At 34.6% G+C, this 26,987-nt stretch overlaps 4 protein-coding genes and 1 long non-coding RNA gene across 6 annotated transcripts; 2 read left to right on the top strand and 3 right to left on the bottom strand.

The window, feature by feature from the left end:
* The first annotated feature begins 1,934 nt into the window (after positions 1–1,934).
* LOC144572761 (serine/threonine-protein phosphatase 7 long form homolog) lies at positions 1,935–8,487 on the top strand. Its single transcript, XM_078322435.1, has 6 exons — positions 1,935–2,009; positions 2,096–2,297; positions 2,399–2,654; positions 2,740–3,229; positions 3,312–3,330; positions 8,396–8,487. Exons 1-6 carry the CDS (start codon positions 1,935–1,937, stop codon positions 8,485–8,487), a joined length of 1,134 nt encoding a protein of 377 aa, XP_078178561.1.
* A 640-nt stretch (positions 8,488–9,127) lies between these two features.
* LOC144572498 (F-box/LRR-repeat protein At4g14096-like) lies at positions 9,128–25,153 on the top strand. Of its 2 annotated transcripts, XM_078322093.1 has the most exons (4): positions 9,128–9,999; positions 10,274–10,438; positions 11,224–11,550; positions 25,090–25,153. In XM_078322093.1, the coding sequence occupies exons 1-2, from the start codon at positions 9,142–9,144 to the stop codon at positions 10,385–10,387; spliced, it is 972 nt and encodes a 323-aa protein (XP_078178219.1). In that variant the 5' UTR covers positions 9,128–9,141; the 3' UTR covers positions 10,388–10,438; positions 11,224–11,550; positions 25,090–25,153. The 2 variants fall into 2 exon arrangements, with proteins under 2 accessions (XP_078178219.1, XP_078178218.1); XM_078322092.1 differs by lacking the exon at positions 25,090–25,153 and having other exon boundaries at positions 11,224–11,659.
* On the bottom strand, positions 15,739–16,831 carry LOC144572515 (uncharacterized). The gene has a single exon (XM_078322109.1). The coding sequence runs from the start codon at positions 16,264–16,266 to the stop codon at positions 15,751–15,753; it is 516 nt and encodes a 171-aa protein (XP_078178235.1). The 5' UTR covers positions 16,267–16,831; the 3' UTR covers positions 15,739–15,750.
* LOC144572808 (uncharacterized) lies at positions 19,642–21,403 on the bottom strand. The gene is made up of 2 exons (XM_078322482.1): positions 20,719–21,403; positions 19,642–20,215 (listed from the first exon to the last, which is right to left on the bottom strand). Exons 1-2 carry the CDS (start codon positions 21,379–21,381, stop codon positions 19,844–19,846), a joined length of 1,035 nt encoding a protein of 344 aa, XP_078178608.1. The 5' UTR covers positions 21,382–21,403; the 3' UTR covers positions 19,642–19,843.
* Positions 21,435–24,391, bottom strand: LOC144572809 (uncharacterized). Its single transcript, XR_013517810.1, has 3 exons — positions 24,226–24,391; positions 22,809–22,899; positions 21,435–21,677 (listed from the first exon to the last, which is right to left on the bottom strand). It is a non-coding gene; the product is annotated as an uncharacterized LOC144572809 (long non-coding RNA).
* Positions 25,154–26,987: the final 1,834 nt, after the last annotated feature.

Below are 26,987 nucleotides of genomic sequence, written 5' to 3' on the forward strand. Positions count from 1 at the left end.
CAAATACAAGAGACATAGTATATCAACAAAAAAGAGAGATGAAAAAAATACACCTAGAGAGTCTCGCTCGGCCTCCAATGCGCCATCTCTACCCTTTGGCAAAATTTTGCCTTCTTCTTAAGCCTAATTCTATTCTCTAATGTATTTTACTATAATAATTAAGAGATTAATGAATACTCTAAACCTTATATATTTATAGGCTTCCATGTTTCTGTAGGGATGAAGAGATAAGTCATGATTCGTCTAGCAGTGTTAGTGAGCCGATTTTTTTATTTTTATCCAAAAATATAACTAAATTTCAAAAACTAACCGGTTTTTGCGTGTTTTTCAAATCCTACCCAAACCGGTTTAGGGTTAACCGGACCAAATTTCCGGTTAACCGTTAACCGGATACTTTTAAATGGGTCCGGTTAACAGTTAACCGGAAATTTGGTCCGGGTCCGGTTAACGGTTAACCGGGTAGTGGGTTCGGTTAGTTATGCACCGGAAAGAGTGGTCCGGTTATTGGTTAACCGAACCGAAATTTTTTTTTTTTTTTTTATATACGCGTGGGGGTCATGCTGGGGCGGCGTTGACACGTGGCAACGAATTCGTTGGTCCGGTTATTGGTTAACCGAACCAGGCCTTTTTTTTTTTTTTTTTTTTAGACGCGTGGGGGTCATCATGCAGGGAGTCGACACGTGGCAACCAACATTATTGATGTGCTGAAATTCAGCCGAATTTGAGTTTAGTTTGGCCATTTGCTCGGGCATCTGCGGGAAGGAAAGAAGAGAAGAGAAGAGAAGAGAAGAGAAGGGAAGAAGAGGAGATTTTTCAATCAGGTTTTTTTTTATTTAAAAAATATTAAAATAGTTTATGATATTAATTAGAATAGTTTAGAATTTTGATTAGATTGTTTAGAATTATTTGTTTAGATTGTTTGGAATTATTTGGAATATTGTTTGAAAAATTATTTGGAATATATTTCTTATTTGAAAAATTATTAGAATAATTATTTGGAAATAACAAAAATGCATGTCTATGTACCGAAAAGTGAAATTAAAACTTTTCTAATAATTATTTGGAATATTATTTGAAATTTATTTGTAATCTTTATTTTGAATATTATTTGAAATATTGTTTGGAATATTGAAAGATTGTTTAGAATTTGTTTGGAATATTATTTGGAATATTGTTTTGATTATTTTGAAATGGTTTAGTTCCGTTTAGAAAATTTTAAAATAGTAGCCTGAATAATTTAGAAAGTTGCAAAATAGTGTAGAATAATTTAGAAAGTTCCAAAATAGTATAGAATAATTTAGGAAGCTCCAAAATAGTATAGATTAATTTAGAAAATTTTAAAGTGGTGCCCGAATAGTTTAGAAACTTCCAAAATAGTGTAGAATAATTTAGAAATGTTAGAAAATAGTTTAGAGTAATTTGTAAAATACCAAAATGGTGAAAAATAATTTAGAAAGTTCAAAATAGTTTAGAATAATTTAGAAAAGTTCCAAAATGGTTTAGAGTAATTTGTAAAATTCCAAAAAGGTGAAAAATAATTTAAAAACTTCCAAAATAGTGTAGAATAATTTAGAAAAGTTCCAAAATAGTTTAGAGTAATTAGTAATTTGTAAAATACCAAAATGGTGAAAAATAAATTAGGAAGTTCTAAAATAGTGTAGAATAATTTAGAAAATTTTAAAATGGTGCCCGAATAATTATTTTTGTTCGAAAATAGTCGATAATAATTTAGAAAAGTTCAAAAATGATCTAGAATAATTTAGAAAATTTTAAAATAGTATAAAATAGTTTACCAAATTTAGGTAATCTAAATTGGTTTGGAAATAATTTGAAACATTCAAAACGGTTTAGATTAGTTTATAAATTTCAAAAACAATGGATTAACTTTGAATTAATTTTGTAGCATGGCAGACGAAATCAATGATGAAGTACCTATGGCGCGGGATACTTTTAGTGATCTGTTGTGGATACCGCATAGCAGTCACAGGGTGTGTCAGGCTTCTGAGGAGGTAAGCAATTACTTATTTCTTTTTTTCTGACTTTTTCAGAAATATCATCTTGTTTTAATTTCTCATTTTTATTTTCGGTAATGTAGAAAAAGGAGGTTATAAACGTGAAGAACTACCGTTGCATGACCGCGTACCACGCTGCATACGCGCCATTCTTGATTCGATTGGGTTTATACCAGATCGCAGTCATGCCGGGAGGAAAAATCGATGCGGGGCTGATACATGGACTTGTGGAGCGGTGGCGTCCTGAGACACACACCTTTCATCTTCCCTTCGGAGAGATGACCGGTATTAACTTTGAAACTATTTCAAATAAATCTGTTCTTTGTGTTAATTTACTGACAATTCAAATGAAGAAATTTATATTTTTTTTATTTGATAAATTACAGTTACTTTGGAGGATGTGAGCTGTTTATGGGGTTTGCCCATTACGGGAGTCCCAGTGACGGGGAGTACAGACGGGAGGAATGCAAAAGGCAGGCTCTTCGAATTGTTAGGAATCAAAGAGCATGAGCAGAGTGAACTTTTCAAAAAACGGGGGTCTGAGAGAAATGAAAGAAGCATGGAGTTGACATTCCTGAAATCTAAGTTTCGTGAACGATTTGGGAAGCTACCGGAAGATCGCGACGAGCAGATCCTGAAGTGGTAAGTATATATATATATATATATATCAATTTATTCGTTCTTTAGCCTATCAATAATGTACTCACCTTGTCTTGAATTTTGCTAGGTATGTCCGTGCATATATCTTAGACCTGATGTCGTCCAATTTGTACCCAGACAGTGGCGGGGATGGGATACCATTGTGGTATCTCGATCTAATTGTGGATTTGGACACGCCGGTACAGTACAATTGGGGTGGAGCAGTTCTTGCATATCTGTATCGGCATCTATGTCTCGCTACCGAGCCCGGGAGAGGATCTATGTATGGTCCGGTGATGCTTCTGCAGCACTGGTCATGGACCCGCTTTCCAGTTCTCCGGCCTGAGCCGCAAACTAAAAATTGGGAACCTATCTGGGGCGCTCCATCGCTTGATGCATGCGCATCTTTTGCGTACAAATGGTGTTGTGCGCACAAATACGTGGCATCCTCCCACTACAAGACCCAGGGTGCACGTATCCCGCGGGGCCAGTTTCAGAGTTTGACTGAGGATCATGTGAATTGGGAGCCGTACGGGAGGGTCTACAGCAAGCTTCCGACAGTGACCCAGCAGGGAAGGGTATGTTTCAATCTATTTATTTATTTAGTTATATGTTACCGTATTTATAAATTATAACTCACATTCTTGCTAAATTTATCAGCCATACTACTTGTATCGCGGTCCACTGATATTTTATTGGATCATTGAGCATACCTATCCGGATCGCTGCATGCGCCAATTCAGATTGTTTCAAGAGATTCCGGTGCCAGAACCACTGAATAGACACACGCAATTGGTTTTCGGCATCGTACATACATGCCATCAGCAGCCTTCCCTGGTACCGTCCCGACATGAAACATGCATCGATACTAATCACTGGTCTGAGGAACGGTATCGCTGCAATACAAGCTCCAAATGCCCATGCCGCTCTGTGGAAAAGCCTGTCAGTTTTTCCATCAATCGGGGTCGAGATCACACAATACTTGGTTCCGGGATTGTTTCTTTTGATGGCTTCTAATAGTGGAATAAGCAAGTTGTACGAGTTCTCCCAACTCCCAAACAGATTTGCAATAGCAAGTTCACGGCCTCTCCATAATTTATTGTACTTGGGGGTTACCTTATTATATTTCTGCATTACGATATCTCGGATATGATTTATAGGAGAGCACACATCCCTTCTAATAGTCTTATCAATTGCAAGGGCAACCATCTCTGCTGTTAGCTGACAATGATCAGTACGCGTTGCTGATACTCTGCACGTATGAGGATACACTTGTTTGGTAATAATCCAAGATTCTGAAAGACCGTTTTGCTTGGCGCATAACTTAAATTTACAAAAAACATCTCTGCACACCACCTCGTAACGTTTGGGTTCGCTTCTAAGAATCTTGCACTCACAGTTCTTATCGAGATGGAACTCATTGATTGCTATCCTTAGAGCCGTTTTTGACTCATAAACAACACCTTTAGCCAACGGATTATCAAATGTTTTTTTTGAGCTGCCGAAAAAATCGACATCCGCAGGCCGAAAACCGGATATGTCATTGAAACTATCAACCGGATGTGTCATATTTTCTCGACCGGTTATCGGGTACTGTGATTGACGGGATTGTGTTTGACGAGACTTTGATTGCGACTGGCTAAGCGGTTCAATATCATCGTCGGAACCCAATGACTCATCTGAGAGCATCTCATCTCCACTTTCCAAACTGTCAGAATCAATTGCATCCACAGGTACATGCGAATAATCACGTACCTGTCTACGGACCCGACTGGTACTGGGTCGGGGTCTAACCGGTAAATCCACAGAGTTTCGACTGGTACTGAGTCGGGGTATAACTGGTTGATCCACATAGTTGCTACCGATACTGGGTCGGTGTCTCATTGGTACATCCACAGAGTGCCGACCGGTACTGGGTCGGGATCTAACTGGTACTGGGTCGGGATCCACAGGATTTCGACTTGTACTGGGTCGGGATCTAACTGGTACTGGGTCGGGATCCACAGGATTTCGACTTGTACTGGGTCGGGATCGAGGTTCAGGAATCTGACTGGTACAGTTCGGTTCCAATTCTACATATAACTCGAGAATCGGTAACCTTTGTGAAAAAGACGACACAACTCCTAACATGAATTCGAACGATGGTTGGTCCATTAGCGGTACTAATTGATAGTCACGTTGTCCATCGGTGGACATATTAAACCTGGCTTGAATTTCCAGATTTGCTTGACTAGCATTGTACCCAACAAATTTATAAATCTCATTCTGAAGATAATCAAAATTGTGGTTCGCGGTTAGCGGTATTGAGTATTTTGCTCGGGTACTGTAAAAGACCCCGTCACCATTGTATTTGATTTCTCCTCCGATAAAAATTTTCGCACAAATGGTTGTCATTTTTAGTTTCGATTGGTCTGGCAATTTAAAAAATAACAACATGTAAGTAATTAAAACTTGTCTAGACCTCTAAAAATTATTCTATATCATTTTATATTTTTCTAAATTATTCTAGACCATTTTGGATATTTCTAAATTATTCTACACCATTTTGGAATGTTCTAAAAAATTCTAAATTATTTCGACAATATTCTCAACCGTTTAAAATGAACTAATTAATTATATTATCAATTAAAATAAATAAAAATAAAAAATACCTGAATCGAAGCGCCGATTTATCAGACAGTCAGAGCTCCGTAAGGATTCCTAACACAATTCTAAATCATTTTAGAATTTTTTTTGTCATATTCTAAACTATTTTGGAACCTTGGTAGCAACTACCAACTTTTCAAAAAAAAAGAATCCGAAATTTGTTATTAATTTTGAGTATTTATAAAAAAATCAATATTCTTAATCTGTTTTGACTATTTTATGAATTAAATAAAATTGATTATAAAAAAATAATAAACTACTCTTTTACAATAAACTAAATAATAAGTAACATTCTTTCTCCATTACTTTTGATTTATATTTTTTATAACAATAATGAACAATTTGTCAATTTATTTTATTTATAACAAGTTGGTAAAAAAAAAAAGTCTGTACATATTGAATAACAGTAATATATGCAAATATTACGGTTATAATATGTTGTATTTTGGTTGGAGATCATATTTTAATTTTTTCTTCTCAAAATTTTTTTTTCCAAAAATCAATAGTTAAAAAAATAACTTATATAATTTACAAATTAACTATAAAAAAAATTTACCTTTTTTTCTCTTCTTTTCTTCCGTTTGTATCTCAAACAGCGTTTTTTCTTCTTCTTTCTTTTCTTCCGTTCGTCTCTCAAAATGACTGATGCTTCATATTTATAGAATTTGTGATAAAATTTATCCGGTATACCAAGAACCGAACCAAAAAAACGGGTCCGTTTAACCACTAACCGGACCAGTCTTTCCGGTTCATCCATAACCGAACCCATTGGTCCGGTAAGCAGCTAACCGAACCCATACCCTTGGTCCGGTTAACGGTTAACCGAACCATTGGTTCGCTAAATGGTTAACCGAACCAGGTCCGGTTAACCGTTAACCGGTTTGGGTACAAATCGAGAATTACGCACAGAACGGTTAGTTTTTCAAATTTAATTATATTTTTGGATAAAAATAAAAAAATCGGGTTAGTGAGACTAGGAGATCAAGTAACTTCAATAACTGCTGGAACTTGACGATTGATGTGCGGTTTGGGAGAGGCGAATCAGTGAACCGTATGGATTTCTTGACTTGGCGATTTCCTCAGCTGCTAAGTTTATTCAGTTGCTTGCTCTATTTGCATGCGGTTCGTGACCAAACCACATGAAAATCCTACTCGACCAGAATGCTTCATTTTTATCTGTTTTTGCTCTTAAAAATACTTAAATTCTGCAATTATGCAAAATCACAAGTTTAAAACAAAAATAACATGATTCTACCTAAAATTATAGATTAAGATATGATAATTGATCATTTCATGATAGGGTGAAATGGTATAGTTTCATTCTTTATCATTGATCTCGTACGAAATAGCTGTGGAACCTCTCCGTTGTTTCTATACGTATTACTTTTGGACCTGATAATAATTAAGATTTTATGAACAAACTGGTTGAATGATTTATTTACTTTTAAAACATGTTAAAAAAATCAGATTGTACGGTACATATTATCTATATTGTTTGAGTTTTAATAATATATTTCGCTAGGTGTATTTTATAACATATGAAATTAAAAGAAGTTATGATCTCATTGTCAACACAATGTGGATTTCATAGTCATACCTTAAAAATGAATTAATTAGAGAAATTAATTTTAGTTTCATGACATACGACTATCTAACTAAATAATTTAGTGATGACAATTTGATCATTGATCAAAGAGACTCGTCCTATTTAAATCCATCCAACTGTAAACTATAAGCCCGAGATATCGTTAATTGCATAGTAAAAATAAGTTAGAATAGTCAAATTAAAAATAACTATTAATTGTCTTATTAAAATATTTAAATCTCAAATTTTTTAAAAATAATCTATTCTAATATGATAAAATATTTGAATTTCCTATTCTAACTATTTTAATTCAATTAAACATCGAATAAGCTATGAATAGTCAGGTTAAATTTCACTAGAGGTCACTAACTTTGTCATTGGTTACGAATTGATCAGTGAAGTTTGATTTGTCCATTTTTAGTCACTCAACTTTGTTATTTGTTTCAATCAAGTCACTCTATATTTTTACATTTAAAATACTAACATAATATACTCATTTGTTAGTTTTTTTGCACAGAATGAGTATATTTCATTAATATTTTGGACGGAATGAGAATATTCCATTAAGATTTTGAATAAAAAAAAATATAGAGCGACTTGATTATAATAAATGACAAAATTAAATAATTAAAAAAAGACAAATCAAACTTAAGTGACAAATTCGTGACAAACAACATAATAACCTCTAGCGAAATTTACCTATAATATAATTATAGAAATAACTTATTATCCATTCAACCAAACCTACATAATTTTTTTATAAATCATAATTAGAAAAAAAGATTTTTATAAAATCAACATGATGATTTTTTTTTACAAAAACCATAATAGCCGAAATGTCATTTCGGTCCCAGATATTTTTACAATTTTTCAACATATTTTTTTTCGAAATCTATGAAAACGGCTGAGACAGAAATGCCATTTCGGTCTAAAAAAAGGACCGAAATGATGTTTCGTTCCTTATGATTTTTGTAAAAAAAAAAATTATGTTGGTTTCAGATTTTTTTTTTCCTAATTATGGTTTATAAAAAAAATTCAAACCTAACCCCGTATATTCAATATCGGAATGAGATCTGATGTTTTTCTTTCCATGCTATTTCCGTGCTCTTCTTTCTATCTCTCTCTTACTTTGAGGCCCCGTGATTCACTTTCTCTCTCTTCTCTTCTTTAAAGAGAGATATAAAGAGAAAATAGAGAGCAGCCGACTGCTTTTCTACTGAGAAAAGCAGATATGGATACATTCAATATCAGGCCTACGGGTTTTTATTGATAAAAATAGATATATCACATATTCTCTCTCTCGCTCTTGTCGTCACCCTTTCTCCCGTCTATCTAGTTTGGCTTAGCGCGAACCCGCACACCTCCGCCCGTGAGACACCTTCAAAGTCGAAAACCCTAAATCCGACTAACGATTCGTCGTTTTGCGATATTACATTCTCGAATCTCATTCTCTTCTCTTACTAAAGGTTAGTCTCTCTAGATGTTTATTTAGTGTTTTTGAGTTTGTTGTCAGGTGTAGATGGGTTGCGAATGAACCATAGTTACACAGAGGTTCTTCAATCCCATTTAGGTGTCAAAGGTGAAAATGGGTTCTCATGTGATTAGATTATCTTTAAATTATCAAGGCTTGGATCCTAATTACTGTTCACTACGAATTCAACTTTAGAAAAAAAAAATTAGACAAAAATTAAGAAAATTTTAGTATTACAGTAATACAATAACTTACATTTTTAATTGGGAAAAAAGAAGATTTCTCGTATGAAGCACAACCATCTCTCAAATGAGCTACGTCACAGCAAAGATTTGGTATTTCAATTCAATTAATTGTGCTCAAGTTTCACTACTAATCAAAGTCCAACAAGCCTTCGAGATGTCATGCATATGAATTGCTTAAGTTTATTATTTTAGGCTAGAATATTTCAATTAACTAGTAAAAAATGTTTGCATAAACAAAGCATTCAGATATGACTAATCTACCAAATTGAGTAAACTACATGTTATAAAATTCAGTGAAGAAATTATTTTAGGTGAGAATATTTCCATTAAATAGAAACCGATGTTTGCATAAGCAAAGCATTGAGATATGACCACCAAATTGAGCAAACTACCTGTTATGAAATTCAGTGAAGAAACCATTTCTTGTTCCTCTATTCAATTTAATATTCTGCAACATTGAATTGTTGATGAACTGCTTCTTCACTGTAATTTAATAGTTATGAGCTTTTGGGTTTTTGCAAACAGGGTGAGTGCCTGCTTAAAATGGCCAGCATTGACAGCATAAGCAACCTACCTGATTCTTTGCTTCTCCACATAATGTCTTTCTTAGACTCCCAAAAGGCTGTGCAGTCATGTGTGCTGTCAAAAAGATGGAAGAACTTGTGGGCTTCTTTGCAACGTTTGCACCTTGACCAATCAAAATTTAAGACCACAAGTGAGTTAAAAGGCGAGAGATTCACATATTTTGTCAACACCTTGCTATTACTGCGTGATACCTCAGATCTGCAGAAGTTTCATCTAAGATGTTCTTACAATGATGATTCAATCATGTCATGGATTCTTTATGCCATCAAGTGTAATGCTAAAGTGATCAAGATAAAGATAGATGTTATGGACTACAAAAGGTTGCCTCCGTTCATGTTCAATTCTGCATCTCTTGAGGAGTTAAATCTGTGCATTTATAACATAGACAAAGGTATTGGGTTTAGGGCAATCAATCTTCCTAGACTAAAAAAACTAAAACTTCGTGTACGTTCAAATGATAGTAATATTTTGAATAAGCTCGCTCTAGGTTGCCCTGCACTCGAAGATCTCTACTTGAGTGATTGCATCATGAATATACGTGTTGTTTCCTTTCCCAAACTGAAATATCTAAAAATTCGCTCTTGGAAGGAGGACATGTTTGTCGAGTTCATTAGAGCTCCCAATCTTGTATCACTTGTGTTAGTTGGATTGGCACAACCCTATGGAGAAATTTCTTTTGAGAAAATGCCATCACTAATGAATGCAACTATTTCTCTATGGAGTCGGAGTTGCTACAGCTTTGATGCAAAAAAGTGTAATCTGCTCCGTGCTGTTGCCAATGTCCAAAAACTTGATCTATCTGGAAAAACAATTCAGGTAAATGCTTCATATTAGGGATTAATTCCCAAGATTCTGTGCTATTGATAAATGATAGGGCATGAGTTTTGTTGGCGGCTGGTATTTTTTTCAGTAACACCTGATGTTTGCTAGTATGATACCTGTACAAAACATGATAGCCAAGACATCTGGTATTTAGTACATCGATTATGCTTTATTGATAGAGTCATAGAACTACTTCCTCAAGAAAATCTCTTAATTTTTCCTTTTATATTATTTTTGTCAAAGCTAAGCTCATTTCTTTTAAATGCAGGCTTTGTTTCAAATAGAATTGCCTACATGCCCTACTTTCTTTAACCTGACAACTATGCTACTTCGCCATTTTTGTATGATTTGTCATTCTAATGAGGTCGGTGACATCTTATAGCACACACCTAATTTGAAGAAGCTAACTTTATGCAAAAACAATGATGATAAGGTACTTAGTTTTCTTACATAATTTTTTCTCTGGTCTGACAAAAGTACTGTTTATTTATAAGATGCAATGTGTCAACACTTTCTTATTCTCCAGGAAAGTGTACATCAAAGTCACACATGTCAGTTGTTGTGGTCAATTTCTGTAAAAATGCCCTTATTGAAATTCTCTGGGGACTATTTAGAACAATGAGAACTTGTGTGTCAACATTGGAATCTCACAGACCAAAATATTTTAGACTTGAATGAACTTTAAGAATGTATAATACCAACTATTCAATAAATCCAACTAAGCATCAGAGCTGTTATGAACATGTGTTCAGAACTTCTTGTTTGGTATATTCTCTTGGTTTGTGCAGCAACAAACTTGTTGTAGTGCCTACTTAATGATACCTTTAAAATAGAACTGATACTAGGTTAAACAATGCACAAGATATTATGAGACCTTATTAGAATAATGAGTGGCCTTCATTGTTTTCCAAGAAATCTGAAGATATCCTGGATAACTTGGAAAAATAAGATTCTAGTATAATCAAAGATTACAAGTGAAGAACTATATTAAATTTTGGTTTAGGGCAATCTAGGAACAAGGGCATGTTGCCATGTCAGCCTTCTTTTGACCGTCATTTTGTAATCCGGGTCATGTTCTTTGCTAATGTTAGTAGTGATCTAGCATGATTCCTGACAATGCATGATGTTTGGCTATGATGAAGTGTGGGAACTATGTTGTATTAATTAAAATTCTCTCTTATTTGTGGTTTTATCTTTCTTCTTCCCTTGAACTGCCAGCATGAATGTGACATGGAAGCAAACCAAGGAAGAAGCAACTCGGTCAAGAATGCATTATTCCAGTGCAAAAACCTAGATGAAATAGAGGTTGAGTTGAAGTTCATAAATGTCGGAACAAAGCAATTGGTGAATACACTGGTGGAGAGTCTAGCTGAGCTAAAGACAACACATCTTATACTATCCTTCCACCGCATCATGTATATTAGCCCCTCTTCAGCCAAGTTTCATAAATTTTGTCTTTCCATGGTTCAAGGAAAACATGTACTCAGCTTACTTCGTGGCAACAAATTTATTGTTTGGTCCAAATGAGTAATTCATTAATGTCAGGTTAATTATGTTTTAATGTCTTAATTTTGTGTCTCTGATTTTCTTTAGCAATTTTTTAATTGCATAGTCGTGGGCTTATGTTGATTTCATCTTTTGCTTTGCTGTAGAATCATTTTATGACTCCCGTTGTTTTCATTACATCCTCTGTTGCTAAATTTATCCCTAATCTGAACACCTTGAACTATTTTCTGATGTTTTAGCAGTGGTTTAACTAGTAGCTATGGACATCATGCGGTGTTGAATAATCTCTTTATTTTGTTAAAATAATAGTGATATCAATACAATTATTGTTGATTTTTTTTATAGTTTTATTAATGTCATGTCAGAACAAAGAAATTGGTGAATTACACTTGAATTAGAAAGAATTTGTTTTTTTGAAGTTTTATCATTACACTTGAAGTAGCGCACAAATGTTAAAACAACGCACACAGTTTCGTGTAGACATCCAGGGGCGGAACTAGGATTTGAATTGGGAAGTGAAATTTTTTTTTTTTTTTTCGGGGGGGGGGGGGGGTTGCATCTGCCGGGTTTTATTAATAGAGCCGAAATTTTTTTGGAGGATGCATACACAAGTTTATTAATAGATACACATACAACTAAACATGCAAATAAACAAAATCCCCATGCAAATAAACAAAATCCCCCTGGTTCCACATGCATACACAAGTTGTTGGAGGGTGCCTGGCCCCCTCTTGTACACCCTTGGTTCCGCCCTTGTAGACATCATACCGATTTGGGTTTCATGTCTAGAAGTCTGTTTATCTTTCTCAAAGGATACTTGGAGAGGGAATCTTTGCTGCACTTGTGTTGGAAATGATTTCAAGCGGATTCAAAATGATGCCACATTTTATAATAAAGAGTTTTGATTTTTATTTCTTGTCAATTATAATTCCCAGAAGATGAGTGCATGTTATGTGCCTTCATATAAAATCCAAAAAGGTCACCTATTGGCCCTAGAATACTTTAAAAAGATCTAATTATAACTAATAACTCGCATGAATATCATGATGTTCTTTAAATGTTGTGACCTTGGAATATTAGAATTTTTTCATTTGATAACATTAAAATTTCAAATTCCGTTTAACATCCTTCCAATTTTTCGATTTTCCAAAATATATGAATATTCCGTTCTTTCTATTTTTCTTCTGTTAGCTTTCTGGTTCCTAAAAAATGGAACTTTAGACACCAACGTCATCAAATAAAAAATTTATTCGGCTGAAATACCCCATTTTGACAGAATAGTTACATTTCATGGGAAGTATTATCACTAGCTGAAAACATGGAAGACACCTCGAGGCTATTAAGTAATAAACGATATTTATAGAATGACAGAAAAATACAAAATTGAGGGAATTGGGTAGTAATTCAGGAGTCCGCATCTTCTGCATTAACTCAAAAAGAGCATCTTTTGAGTTGAATACATCTCAGCCGTCTGAGATCAGAGCCAATCCAGTCCGCGCCTTTAACGCACGACTTACTTTCTGTTACAATTTTTTTTTATGTTAGTAGCTCTACAAGAAACTCCATTCAGTAAAATTATTGTATTAATAATGTGATAAAATCAAATCAAATGTACAATAAACATCAAGCTTTGTCCATGTATAAGTCTTCATATATTTGAATAGAATTTTTTTTTTCAAACAAACCACACTTATACCTTCAAGGCTTTAAGATAATACATTAATCCATACCGACTTTCTTTTTGGCAGCAGGTGGTTAATGGTTGATACATGGAACTTGGTTTTTATGTAAGACCCAATCATATGAAGCATTAATGCTTCATCTCGAATTCACAAATTCAAGCCGTGGTCATTTTTCTTTGGTTAGCAAGCATTAACTCAATAATTATCCAATCAGCTGCCAATACTGCAAGTGCTGTAAACTTAATGAGTATATTGTTGTCCCATTGAACTTTATTAGTTCGTTAAAAGTATCTAATTGTATGAATTTCCAAAAATGCTCTTTTAGAAGGAAGTTTTTATTAATATATTGAAATCTTAAAAGTTTTTATTAATATATTAAAAGTTTTTCTTCAGGCTCCACAAAAGCATTGTGATGGTTCTACGGTTGAGCAACAAACATAAAAGTTAGCCTGTAACATTTTGGTGGGTTGAGAGACAGAGAGTGTGTGTGACAGGGAGAGAGAGCCTAAAGAGAGGATACGATTGAGGGAGTACAGAGGCGGTTGTTGAAGAAGCCAATACATACCGTATTAAAATAGCTATGTTTGTTTATCTCACTTTCAAACACAAAATTTAAAACTCTCATAGGTGGTACCAACTATACAATAAATGTACTATATTTTATTTTTGTTTTTGTTGTTCCATATGCAACCCATTACTTGCATGATCTCTACCGCATTTTGCAAATCATTACCGAAGCAAAGCGAGGTTGTCTTCTAGTAGTGTATATAAAAGAAGAAATTGTTTTTATTAATGAATAGAAAGCAGGAGGGCAAGAGCCTTTGATTTGGAATCATGCAATATAGGTACAAACTGCAAAGTATTATTTATACAAGAAACATGTAATAAAGGACACCTACTGAGACTGATACAGGCTCTGGGTTTTCCTTGAGTAGTTTTTAATATATATATATATATATATTTACTTTGGTCTTTAATTGTATGGTTCTTTTTATTTAATGGAAGGGCATTTATTCCAATTTTCAAAAAAAAAATGTAATAAAGGACAAATAGAAATTACAAATGTTCATATGTTAAAAGAGGAGGAATCCAATTACATCTTTTTTGATGACACCAAATTATACTCTATATTTTCAAAGTTCAAACAATCGATCCAAACCGTTCAACATGATGAATATGTTAAAATGTGCTTGCAGATCAAATTTTATATTTTTTTGAATTTTTGTACTATTTATTAAGATAGGTACAAAAATTCAACGGTCTAAATATAGCGATTTTGTTAAATACTTATAATAAATAGTAAAAAAATTTCAAAAAATGTAAAATTTGATCTGCAAGCACATTTTAATATATCTATTATGTTGAACGGTTTGGATCGACTATTTGAACTTTGATAACTTTTAAAATCGAGAATGTAATTCGGTGTCATAAAAAAATGTGTAATTGGATCCCTCCTCATGTTAAAAATAAATTATCAAATATATATTTCCTTAATTATGTTTCTTTATTAATTTTCTATTATCAATTAAAAATAAATATATAATTTGAGTTCTATGACCTTGGGAACCAAATTGTTTCCCTACTAATCCTCTCATGTGCCTCTATATTCATACACGACATTTCATATTGTAATATTTCCACCTGATGGTAATGCAAAGCCCACGAGCATGATTACTTAAAGAGAGAGAGAGTGTGTTAGTATTTGATATATATTTCGGTGGAGGGAAGAGAGACACAATTCTCACAACAACTCTTTTATTATTCAAACTATCTTTTTGTATTTTCTCTCTTACATTCTTACAAGAGAATACAAGTCTATTTATAGCCTTAGACATGACTCTTAAAATTCGTGCAGTAATTAAAACAAAACAGAATTCAAAACAACTCAAAACAGAAAACAGTGCAGCACAGTAAATTCCGACACTTTAGTACTAAAACTGTCATAACTTATTATAGGGAACTCCAAACGACTTGAGACTTGAACCATTAGAAACTAGACTCCAAGACACGTCAAATAGACTTCTCATTTGCCCAGAATGATCTAGAATTGCCCTTTCAAATTATCATTTAAAAACATCCTTAAATCTGTCCACTATGCAGTCACGAATTTAATGACAAATTAAGTTTATTCATCAACACCCCTCCTTAAACTTAATTCTCTTCTGTCCTTCATGCCGAGTAGATTTCTCATTTTCTCAAATAGTCTTGTGGACAGTGGCTTTGTAAAGATGTCAGCTGCTTGGTCTTCACTTTTCACATGCACCAGTTCTATCTCCTTTTTACCCGTGTCATTCAAACCTGATCCATTATCAACCTGATTACCATTACCATATTTGAAATCCACCTTCTCATCCTCTGCACCATTTTTCTCATGTGGAGGCTCACTCTTTGCCATTTTACTCTCCTCCTCTTCTTCCTTTGCATCTCCATTCTCCCCTTCTTGTTTGACATTATCATCTGATTCTTCCTCTTTGCACCTATGAAAAGACTCTTCTTCCTCCATTTTTGGTTTCTCAATTTCTACATCTAACATGGGATTTGCTTCCTCAGGCATTTCTCAGGCTTTCTCTACAATCACCACCTTCTTGAGCTGAGAACTCAACTCATCTATCCTTTCTTTAGCCTTTGACTGACGAGCCCGTAGCACTTCATTCTTTTGTGTTATACTCTGAAACTCGTTTTCCTTATCCAACAACCTCTCCTTCAATTGCAAGCTCTCTGTTCTTGCCTCTTCAATTGCCTTATTTGCCACATTTACTTGCAACTCTACTTGATGCAACTTCTCCAGCAGCTGCTCCTCCTCCTTCGCAGCTTGAATCTTCATTTTCTCTTTCAAGGTATAAATTTCAATTTCTCTCTCATGCAACAGTGTCTCCTTCTCCTGTAGTTGTTGAATGGTTGAGGCAAGGGATTTTGTCTTGCACTTCTCTGATTCGTGCACCTCCTCAAGTCGGATCTCCAGTTCCTTTGCTTTTCCCCTCCATTCATCCACCAAACTGGAAAGCTGCTCAGCCTTCTCCATGTTGACTTGCAAACACTTTTCTCGCACATTTCTTAAGTTCAGTTTGAACATTCAATTCTTGGCCATCTCTACATGTGCAAGCAACCGGCCTTTTTTGTCCTTCAAGTTCAACATCCGGTCTTTCATGAAAACCGAATATCCCTTCTCCAATAATTGTCCCATGCTAATGATATTACTCTTCAAATCAGGAACATAATAAACATCCTCAATCAACCCTTCTTTACCATTTTTTAGAGAAAAACATATTTTACCTTGGCCCTTTACTTGAACCTCCGATGCGTCTCCAAATGACACGTGTCCATCTTCAACCTCTCGCATCTCCTTGAATAGGTGCTTGTGCCCGCACATGTGGTTGCTAGCGCCGGTGTCGAGATACCAAACCGTGTCACTGTCAGGAACGGTATTTTTATAGGCCATCATGAGAACACCATCTTCTCTTGTCTCCTCTTCTGCGACTAGATTCGCGTTTTCTTCTACCTTTTTCTCGGAATAGCACTCATTTGCATAGTGCCCATACTTACCACAATTATAGCACTCGACATTCGATTTGCACTCTTTTGCATAGTGTCCATGCTTGCCGCAGTTGTAGCACTCGATATTTGAATAATTTGACCGGCCGCCTCTTCCATGACCACGTCCTCTACCTCGCCAATTTTGTTGGCTTGACTGCCTCTTTTCTTCATAATTGTTTCCATGTCCACGACCTTCACCACCACGACCATTGCTGCGACCTCCACGACCGCCCCCTCTACCTCGAAAGTTTTGAGTATAGAGTATTTTTTCGTCTTTGATAGACACCTTGGCTTGCAGTGCTTCCTCAAGCGACTCGTTCTTCTTTTTCTTCTTGCGTTGCTCATGTGCCTCTAGCGACCCAGCGAGATCGTTGATAGTTAGCTCCTCCAGGTCCTTCGACTCTTCAATAGCGCATATGACATTCTCGAAATTATCAGTTAATGACCGCAAAATTTTCTCCACAACCCTCGAGTCCTTTAGAGTTTCACCGTTGCACTTGAGCTGATTTACCACGGTTTGCACACGCGTGATATAGTAGGATACACCTTCCGACTCCATCTTCATACCCTCCAACTCGCCGCGTAGAATTTGGAGTCTTACTTGCTTTACTCGGTCAGCCCCCTTGAATACTTTTTGCAACGTATCCCATGCTTCCTTGCCAGTTGTCGCGCTTGCTATCTTTTCAAAGTCCGACTCGTCAACCACTTGAAACAGCATGTATAGCGCTGTCTTTTCCTTCATTCGTGTATTTTTCAATGTCTTGATTTCATTTACTGTCATATCTTCGGTATTCTCTGGTTCGGTGAAACCGTTCTCGACTACTTCCCATGCATATTGGGCCCCGAATAGTGCTTGCATTTGAATGCTCCAGTTGTTGTAGTTGGCTTTCGTCAGTCGTGGTAGTGGCATACCCGACAATTTCCCATAATTTGCCATTGGCCCTGATACCAATTTGTTAGTATTTGATATATATTTTGGTGGAGGGAAGAGAGACACAATTCTCACAACAACTCTTTTATTATTCAAACTATCTTTTTGTATTTTCTCTCTTACATTCTTACAAGAGAATACAAGTCTATTTATAACCTTAGACATGACTCTTAAAATTCGTGCAGTAATTAAAACAAAACAGAATTCAAAACAACTCAAAACAGAAAACAGTGTAGCACAGTAAATTCTGACCTTTCGGTACTAAAACTGTCATAACTTATTATAGGGAACTCCAAACGACTTGAGACTTGAACCATCAGAAACTAGACTCCAAGACACGTCAAATAGACTTCTCATTTGCCCAGAATGATCTAGAATTGCCCTTTCAAATTATCATTTAAAAACAGCCTTAAATTTGTCCACTGTGCAGTCACGAATTTAATGACAAATTAAGTTTATTCATCAACAGAGAGAACTTTTTAATATATAATTGAGTTCGATAAGCATGGGACCAAATTGCTTCCTTACTAGTATGTATAATGCTCTCTATTTCCACCTGATGGTAATGCAGAGCTCACGAGCAAGATTTCCAAAAAAAAAAAAATAGAGAGAAAGAAAGAACTGGACTTTTTAATTTAATCCTCAGATTTTTTTTTATTTATTTATTAAAAATAGGATGAATATGTTAGTTCAAGTTCAATGATCATATTAAGCGAGGATAATTAATTAATATGTTAGTTCATATTTTCTATTTCGTAGACATGTATGTTATTTGAACTATCGTGTGCATGCTTATGTTGTCAAAATATTTGATAGCTGAAAAATTGCTCGAAGATTATTGGAAGGAGAGTCTTTCTTTTCTTTTTAGTGAACAAAGAGAATTTATGCATTTTGGGTTTTATTACCAACTAAAGAATAAACGTATAGTCAGCTTGAAACTTGCTCATTCTCTTAAATAGAAAAAAAGATATTAGTCTTAATATACAAATCACAATAAATTTTGTGTTAATTGATATAAATATATTTTCTAGAGAACTACGTTAGTCTAATAATAACTTTTATAGAGAATTATAAAAAGTACACATGCAAATCATAATAAATGTTTGTGTTAATTTATATAACTACATTTAAGCCGATGATTTTACCAGTGAAATATGAATCCGAAGCTTTCAGATCAATATCTGGTCCGATTTATGAATCCATGATCTATCACACTCAAGGCACTGGGTGCATGCTTTGTCGCTGACTAGCAGCCAACAGTCCATGATTTGCATTTGAAAGAATTGGGCTAGCGATTATCTCGATATTATATTTTATTTTATGTAGGAAGTCATATTTGGATCTATCAATCCTGTGTTCATATTCCCAATCAGAGTCCGTTCTTCAATTACGACTAAATTTGGGCTTCATTGGGCCTGAAACTGTCTCTTCAATCTTGTGAATTTTCATGCATTTATGCTGTTAGGCCACAAATAAATTTTTACAATTTCACTATTTAACATTTGTAAAGTTGCAAAGCCAGATCCTGTATTGATTTCTGAGCAAAATCTTTGTTACATCTGTAGGACTGTTATTTAAGCAATTCGTAGTGCTAATATCTTATACTTCCTGTTCGTTGCACTTTTTTATTTTAGTAATTAGACAACAAATTACAAAATCACCAAATGAAGCTATTTATCCTTCCTGTTTGTCACACTTTTTTTATTTTACAAAGTCGGATAAAGAATTACATAATCCTCTAATAACTACGAACCAGGCAGCACACCATGTTAGGACTCTTTGAATGTGTCCCAGGAGAAGAGTGATTTCCATCTATTTTCTCCATCAGTATTTTACCTCATTTTTTTATTATTATTATTTTTTTACTAAATTGATGACCTTCACTACATATAGCTAGTCTACAACTGGACTGATTCATCACTCAGTTTGAAAATTATTTTGCGTTATCAGTCGTATAATTCTGCATGTTTAGAGCTCCTTACGACTGCCAATCAGATAGCACCGCCATTTAAATATCATGATACAAAACCAAAAACTGAGCACATATCAGTAAAAAAAACCGTGTCATTAGAAATAGTTCAGTTCTAGCTGAATTAAATTGACAACGGCATATGCTACTAATGTCATAACAACTAAAAGACTAGCCAAGCTCGATTTATCACAGAAAACATAAAAAGAAGAAAAATTAAATGTGCTCTGATGCAATAATCTCTATACCCCTTATTTGTGTACTCCTTGGAAGCACAGCCTTGTTGATTTCATGGGCTCTAATATAATCTTTCGAAAGTTTGATTTCAACATGCTTCAGATTCTTGCATCCATATAAGTATCGAAGTAAGTACCTCCACATTAAATGATCCATTTTTTTGTGGATGCCAGTTACTTCCACACGACAATGTCTTGCACACATGTATAAAGTGATCTTTTGTAGATTAGGTGTTTGCTGAAGGAACAATGCAACTGGACTTAAATTACAAGTCATGCACCAACTACCAAGACACAAATCTATTAGGTTATGGAACTCTCCGAGATTTGGTATGGCTGCTCCTGAGATATGCTGCACAGAACAGAGGAGAATATGTTCAGAAGATTCAAGGTACATGTCGAGATTCATCTCCGACATTTATAATACACAGGTCAGAGATCAATATCATTGGCCCATGTTCTTGAAGCATAGATATTTTCTAAATTGCTAAATATTTTTCCTAATTTAAAATATCATCAAAAGTTTAATTTATTTTTTAAATCATGATCTATCTAATATTCTAGAGAATTCACTTCACCTCTATAACCACCTACAAATAGAGGTGTCATTCAAAAATTGAGACTTAACCTCTCAAGTAAGAATGCACAAATGAGTGTGTGAGGTGATTCTTTCCATGTGTATAGAAAGATGAGGTATGTTGTTTGAGTAATTTTATAATGTTTGAGTGTTAGTTGTGTGATACACTAGTGTTTTGATAATAAAAATGTGTTTTTCATACTAAAGTTTTATGATGTCAAGACCAAGAGTACAAAGTTACAAAATGACAACAGTTTATATTAAAATTGCATACCTACCTTCGTGTCTTTGATATGTAACTTGAGAACTACCACATCTGAAAAGCCACCTATATTGTCATCGAAATCAAAATAACGGAAAACATTCTGCATGAAAGAAAAAGTGTTACCCACTGCAATTGTACCTAGACTTTTCCACATGAACTCTACATGAAAAGGATAACCGATAATCACTGAGTTGACTGCATCCCCAAGGAGGCAAGAGTCTACAGACATTAATTTAAAACCATGCAGAAAAACACAATGACGGAGAGATAAGTACTTTAGCTTCTGGCTGAAAATGCATGAAAATTCACCAGAGCAATGTTCCAATGACACGTCTTCAAGAACAGGACACCCTGAGAAAAGCCTGGTGATGCATCCATTATCAAGTCTAGTTCTTGTAAGCTGTAACCTTCTTATGCGAGGAAGATTTACAAAGTCTGGTATTCTATGAGGATAATTACTACTTTTTCTCAAGAAGAGTTCCTCTATTGATTCACAAGAGAAAATGGGTCCAGATATATCTGTGTGGAAGAATGGAGCCTCCACAGAAAAAACTCGAGGATTAACATTCATGGTATAGCTGACACATGTGCGAACAAGGTCAAAGCAACCATATTGGTCTAAGATTTTAATCTGGAAAGTGTCCAAGAAGGATGTCTCATGACGGGATAAGAACATCTCAACAAATTCCTTAAACTTTGCATCAAGTCCTATTTGCTTGTCCTTGGTACTGAGACGATATTCATCCTCTAAAACAAATTCATGTGGATCAAAATTGAGATGAGACAAGGAGGTCCAAAGGTTCACCCATCTCTTTGATACTACGCTCGTCTGAACTGCCTGTCGTATCCCTAAGAAGGACAAAATATGTTGGAGCACTTCATCTGGCAAACTACTTATCCTGTCATACTTGTCATTCGGCATGCATATACACTTGTTGGTGTTATTCATTGTTCATGCCTTGAAGTTAACACCTATGAACAGAACAATGTAAAAGAAGAAGAAAAATCAGCTATAATACCAGGACAAAATCACTTAAGAAAACAACTTCTAAGGATGATTTTTATATCCCCTTTGCTATTGTCATTATGCATACGAAGTCATTTTCAATTGAGATTATCTAATTCAAAAAGAAAATATCACTTAAATTAAACAATACCCATAAATAATAGAAGATTGGGAATTTAATAGATCTGAAACACACGACTGGCTTTCGCAACAGAGGCGCCATGCCATAACCCATATATGACGCCATGACATAACCCATATATGAAAGCAACATGTAACAATTTTCCAAAACATGAGATGTCGTTCTTACTTCTTAGATCCATAGTCTGTGCACAAACGCCATCTCTTTCAATTGATAATTACAGTAAAAGTCATTAACCTTATGTGTGTTACTTGGTTTTATATTACCATCAGGCATCCACACAACTTATTCAAATAATGAGATAAATTAATGCTATAAAAAGTGCAAGATACACATCACTAACATAGGAGTTCCGAGATGGATTACCTTGAAAATTGAAAGAGTACTAGAGGATGTTGGACAAGCAGAGCAGGTCCAAAGGAGGAGGGAAGAGATCAGAGAGAGAAAAATATCTATTGTTTGAAGAGGAAGAAAAGAAAAAAATCGAACAAAACCTAATTAATAGGGTTGAGATCCATGCACATTTATTTCAAGCACAACATGGCTTGCATCACAAATAGATTGCTTAACTTTTTTTTTCCTCCCATAAAGCACTGAACTTCATTTTGTCCCGGTCAGATAACATTCTCTCGTCAGTCAAAGAAGCAAACAGAATGAACATTTTCCTTTCTACTCGGCTCACTCTACGTTTTTCTTTTCTCTTCTCCTTCAACCAATAGATGAGGAAAATGAATAGTAGGAGTACAGTGAAGAAGTGAAGAGGAAGGATAGAATAAATGTTTAGAATTAATCATTCATTTTTTCAGACAAAAAAGGGATGGAGTGACGTCGCTAAGGAATATGAGAGTCAACCAACAGACAAATCAAAGTTCATTGCCTATTCATGACATGTGTAAGCTATAGTGATTTCTGGAGAGAGAGAGAGAGAGAGAGAGAGAGAGAGAGAGAGAGAAACCTTGTCGAGTGTAAGGTTGACAAGGAGGAGTGAGAAATGCATGTGCCATGTATATGTCTAGGTCTTTAGCTGTCAATGTTTGAATGGTCCCCTACACCAAAAGAAATAAAGGTGAATAAAAGAAGAAATTATAGTGTGTACCATTATTTATGCAAAATAAGGAATATAGAAAGAAAAGAATTTCTCTTTCAAGTGGTATAATGCCCGGGGAACATAAAAATGCGTTCAATTACAAAAAAGAAAGGGCCCTAAAACATATGGGTACCAAAATATTAGGACCATTCATTACACTGCAAAAAAAAACACCCTAAAGGCCCCAACCAAGCAACCAACTCATGCAAAGTAGCATCTTGTGGTTTTGAAAATAATAATATGTTTGTTGTCGGTTCTCAATAATTAACTAGCATAATACCATTTCCATTTCTAAATTAGTTCTCGAGGGAAAAATAATATATGATATATCGTTGAGCTTACTATCAATCTGGAATGTACTGGTTTGATGTCAAAGAAAACAAAATTAAGAACAAAGAAGTCAGAGTAAATTCTGTAATCTCTACATATGAATGAGCTGGGGGGTCTTTACAAATGTACTGGTTTGATGTCAAAGAGTAATCTCTACATATGAATCAATGCTAATTGAAGTTTCAGAAAACAATCCTTGCAACAAAGAAAAAGTAAAAGAAGATCAAAGTCGTTAATACATAAATCCATACCTACAAGCAAAATATGTGTTGGAAATAATAAGTTAATAGTGTTGTAAATAATAATATGTTTGCTGTTGGGACAGATATTTGCTGTAAATAATAAGTTAATAGTGTTGGTCTGTTGGATAGTAGAGTAAAATATGGGATAGTACTTTGTATCAGTTTTTGGATACATATGAATTGTCATATTGGGATACAGTACCAACACAGTGTATCTAACTATTACAACCACAATTTTCAAGTTCTAATCCTAAACATACATGCAGTGTTTATAAATCTTTATTGATCACAGCGTCAAATGTATACTGTCTAGTAACTATAGCTGAGTTTTCTTTAATACGGAAAGTTTTTACAGTTCTAAAATAAAAACTTCAAAAACTTTTTATCTTGTTGAAAAGAGGAATAAATTACTGAACACCTAACTTTAAAATTTACAGAAAAACCAAATAATTTGTGCCAATTTTGAAAGAAAGACAACAATTTACTGAATTGCTAAAACCCTAACTAATTTGTTCTTTGTCGATATTGCAATTAGAGAGAGGAAAAGCGACACAAAAGGATTTCTTTACTGTCATTTCTCATTGTTAATCTGTATCGGGCAAAACGATAGAGAGAAACTTACGTGTACTAAGGGTTCCTTCCACAAAAGGATTTATTTTCTGTTTTTTGTCATTGCTAATCTTTATCGGGCAAAGCGAGAGAGAGAAACTTACGTGTACTTAGGGTTCCTTCCACGGGGGAGAAACAGAGATTGACACCGGAGCAAGCGTTGGTGAAGCTGTCTCGAGAACGAGCGAGAGGGAGAGCGCCGGTTCAGAAAGCGACGGATAAAAGAAGCAGAGAGCGGAGATAGATGGCGAGAGAAAGGTGAAGATTTTATTTTCCAATCGGAGAGAGGGCCGGTTTTTTTATTTATAGAAATAATAATAAATAAATAAAATATCAAAGACAAGTAGGATTTGATAAAATCTAAAAATATATTAGGATAAACTCTAACTAATTTTATTCTGCACGAGATAGTGCATTCCGTTCAGGACTGTTCAATTTTTTTTTTATTTCATTTGAACAATTTATCATAAAAGAACAGAATTGGACATGCAAAAAAATTGAAATTCTAGACAGAATGAACTATTCTGTCCAGTGTCGGTTTTTTTTTTTTTCTAGACGGAACAAACCATCCCGTTCTTTATCAAGAGTGCATTATTCTAGTGCAAGAACCTAGATGAAATTGAGGTTGAGTTGAAGTGCATAAATGTGGGAACAAAGCAATTGGTGAATACATTGGTGGGGAGTCTAGCTGAGCTAAAGACAACACATCTTATATTATCCTTCCAGTGCACGAGTTCTACTAGCCCCTTTCGAACCGAGCTTCATCAGTTATGTCTTTTCATGGTTCAAGGAAAACATGTCCTCACCTTATTTCATGGGGCAACAAATTTATTGTTTGGTCCAAGTGAGTAATTCATTAATGTTAGCTTAATTATGTGTTAATGTCTAAATTTTGTGTCTTATTTTCTTTAGCAACTTTTTAATTGCATACTCGTGGGCTTATGCTGCTTTTATCTTTTGCTCTGGAGTAGAATCATTTTATGACTCCTGTTGTTTTTGTGACTTGCTCTGCTACTAGATTTATTGCATGTTTTTTGTAAAAGAACAACACCTTGAGCTATTTTTTCAAGTTTTATCAGTGGTTTAACTAGTAGCTATGTACATCATGTGGTGTTGAATAATCTCTTTATTTTGTTAAAATAATATAAATATGAGATTACTTAATTTTTACGAGGAAACACCATATCGTAACCTGTGATGGATAAAAAATTCAAATTAGAAATATTGTGTTCCATTTAATACATGAATATATTTTTACGTTAACCAACTGAAAAAGGTGGTTATAAAAAGAGGCATTCAATCTTATCTTATTAATAGCCCGGGAAAAGTTTTGTACGTTTGTGGGCCTTTGATCAAACTTGAATTTGGAGAGGATAAAAAACAAAGCCCAAAAAACACTTGAATTTGGAGAGCATTTTTTTTCTCTCATCTTATTTGTTCAGGATTTACTTTGTGTTTAGTTAGCGAAGAAAAAGAATATACTAGTTTAGCTACAAGCACTTCACAAAATTAAATATGCTTATATTTTAATCAAGTACTTGTTAGCGGCATAGAAATTGTCAAATTTCTATGGACATATTTGATTGCTACTCTAAATATTTATGAAGGATTAAACTGTTTTCTCGTTTGACAACTTCAAGTGTGGAGTAAACTCGTCTAAAAGCTTAAGATGTTGTGAAATAAACATTTGTCTGTGACAGTCGTTTAATCCCAATATAATCTGGACTGGTGAGTAAAATCCCGAATCATCTAGGGAGACTTAATCTATGCTAAGGTGATCATGTTTGATTGTCTTGAGAAGACTTAACCCGCAAATAGAAGATAAGAAGATTTAATTCAAAGTGGAGATATATATTAAGACCTGACAGGGATTAACATGTTGACCAAAAGCAGGCTAACGAAGGTGATATTGACTGGTGTATAAAAATATTAAGTGACTAAGAAAGCTAAAGGAGACTAAAGAATGTATTGTCGACGTAGTACTAGATTTTATATTCTCTAGTGCATCCGGTGTAATTAATCCCAGCTGAACCGATAAAAAATTCGAACATGTTTAAATTCACGAGACAGTTTAAAATTCGTGTTGAGACAACCAACAATCCGGATCAGGTTCCTTGGAGGATCTGAATTCAATCATTTAAATAGAAAAACATATTTTACATTCCGAAATCCAATAAATTGAGTTCCCATTTTCTTGAAAAAATGTATTTTTTGATCAATTAAGTAAGTAATGTCTTCAGTGACAATGTTCATCTCTTTTCCAGAAATTTTTCCTTAGTAGAGGAAAATTCTCGAATAGGTTTGTTTTGTGGCATTATATCTCCATGGCATTGGTTAGCTGTATGAGTTTTGTAGTCCATACAGAGGAAAGAGATAAAAATGCCCAAGCTGGTTAGATCATTTGGAGATGATGTGATGGGAAACAGAGTAGGTCCGATGGGCATCGGACCTACTTTGGTTTCAACGGGTTTATTCACCGTCGGATTGGCTTTAGGATTCTCGTCAGAACTTTCGCGTCTGCTTTAATATTCGTGCGCACTAATTTTAAAGAAAATTAGACGATAAATCTGTCCATCGGAACCAAACTAGGTCCAATGGGCATCAGACCTACACCTTTCCCGATGTGATGATATGTTGTTCTTCAAAAAGGCGACAAAAGTAAAGGGGGTTTGTCTAATTTTATGTCTGGAAAAGAAGGCCATTTCACGAAAGATTGTAGAAATTGTCTGGCCTGTATAAGCTTATATATAAGCTCCTAATTAATTAGGTTCCATAATTCAGAGTTCGCATCTTAAGAAAAAATAATATAATAAGGTTACTTTCTGCTTCGGCCGAAAAATATTTCTTTGCACCGAATTTCAATTAA

This window comes from Carex rostrata, chromosome 20 (assembly GCF_964058835.1).
Source record: "Carex rostrata chromosome 20, lpCarRost1.2, whole genome shotgun sequence".
NCBI classification, from domain to species: domain Eukaryota; kingdom Viridiplantae; phylum Streptophyta; class Magnoliopsida; order Poales; family Cyperaceae; genus Carex; species Carex rostrata.

Excerpts from the sequence above, each read along its gene's own strand:
- LOC144572761 (XM_078322435.1), top strand. The coding sequence starts at position 1,935 with ATGGCGCGGGATACTTTTAGTGATCTGTTGTGGATACCGCATAGCAGT. Across the intron at positions 2,010-2,095 it reads TGTGTCAGGCTTCTGAGGAG|AAAAAGGAGGTTATAAACGT; the intron begins GTAAGCAATTAC and ends TCGGTAATGTAG. Across the intron at positions 2,655-2,739 it reads GACGAGCAGATCCTGAAGTG|GTATGTCCGTGCATATATCT; the intron begins GTAAGTATATAT and ends GAATTTTGCTAG.
- LOC144572808 (XM_078322482.1), bottom strand. The coding sequence starts at position 21,381 with ATGTTCTTATCCCGTCATGAGACATCCTTCTTGGACACTTTCCAGATT. Across the intron at positions 20,216-20,718 it reads TACATATCAAAGACACGAAG|CATATCTCAGGAGCAGCCAT; the intron begins GTAGGTATGCAA and ends TGTTCTGTGCAG.
- LOC144572515 (XM_078322109.1), bottom strand. The coding sequence starts at position 16,266 with ATGTTCAAACTGAACTTAAGAAATGTGCGAGAAAAGTGTTTGCAAGTC.
- LOC144572498 (XM_078322093.1), top strand. The coding sequence starts at position 9,142 with ATGGCCAGCATTGACAGCATAAGCAACCTACCTGATTCTTTGCTTCTC. Across the intron at positions 10,000-10,273 it reads TATCTGGAAAAACAATTCAG|GCTTTGTTTCAAATAGAATT; the intron begins GTAAATGCTTCA and ends TTTTAAATGCAG.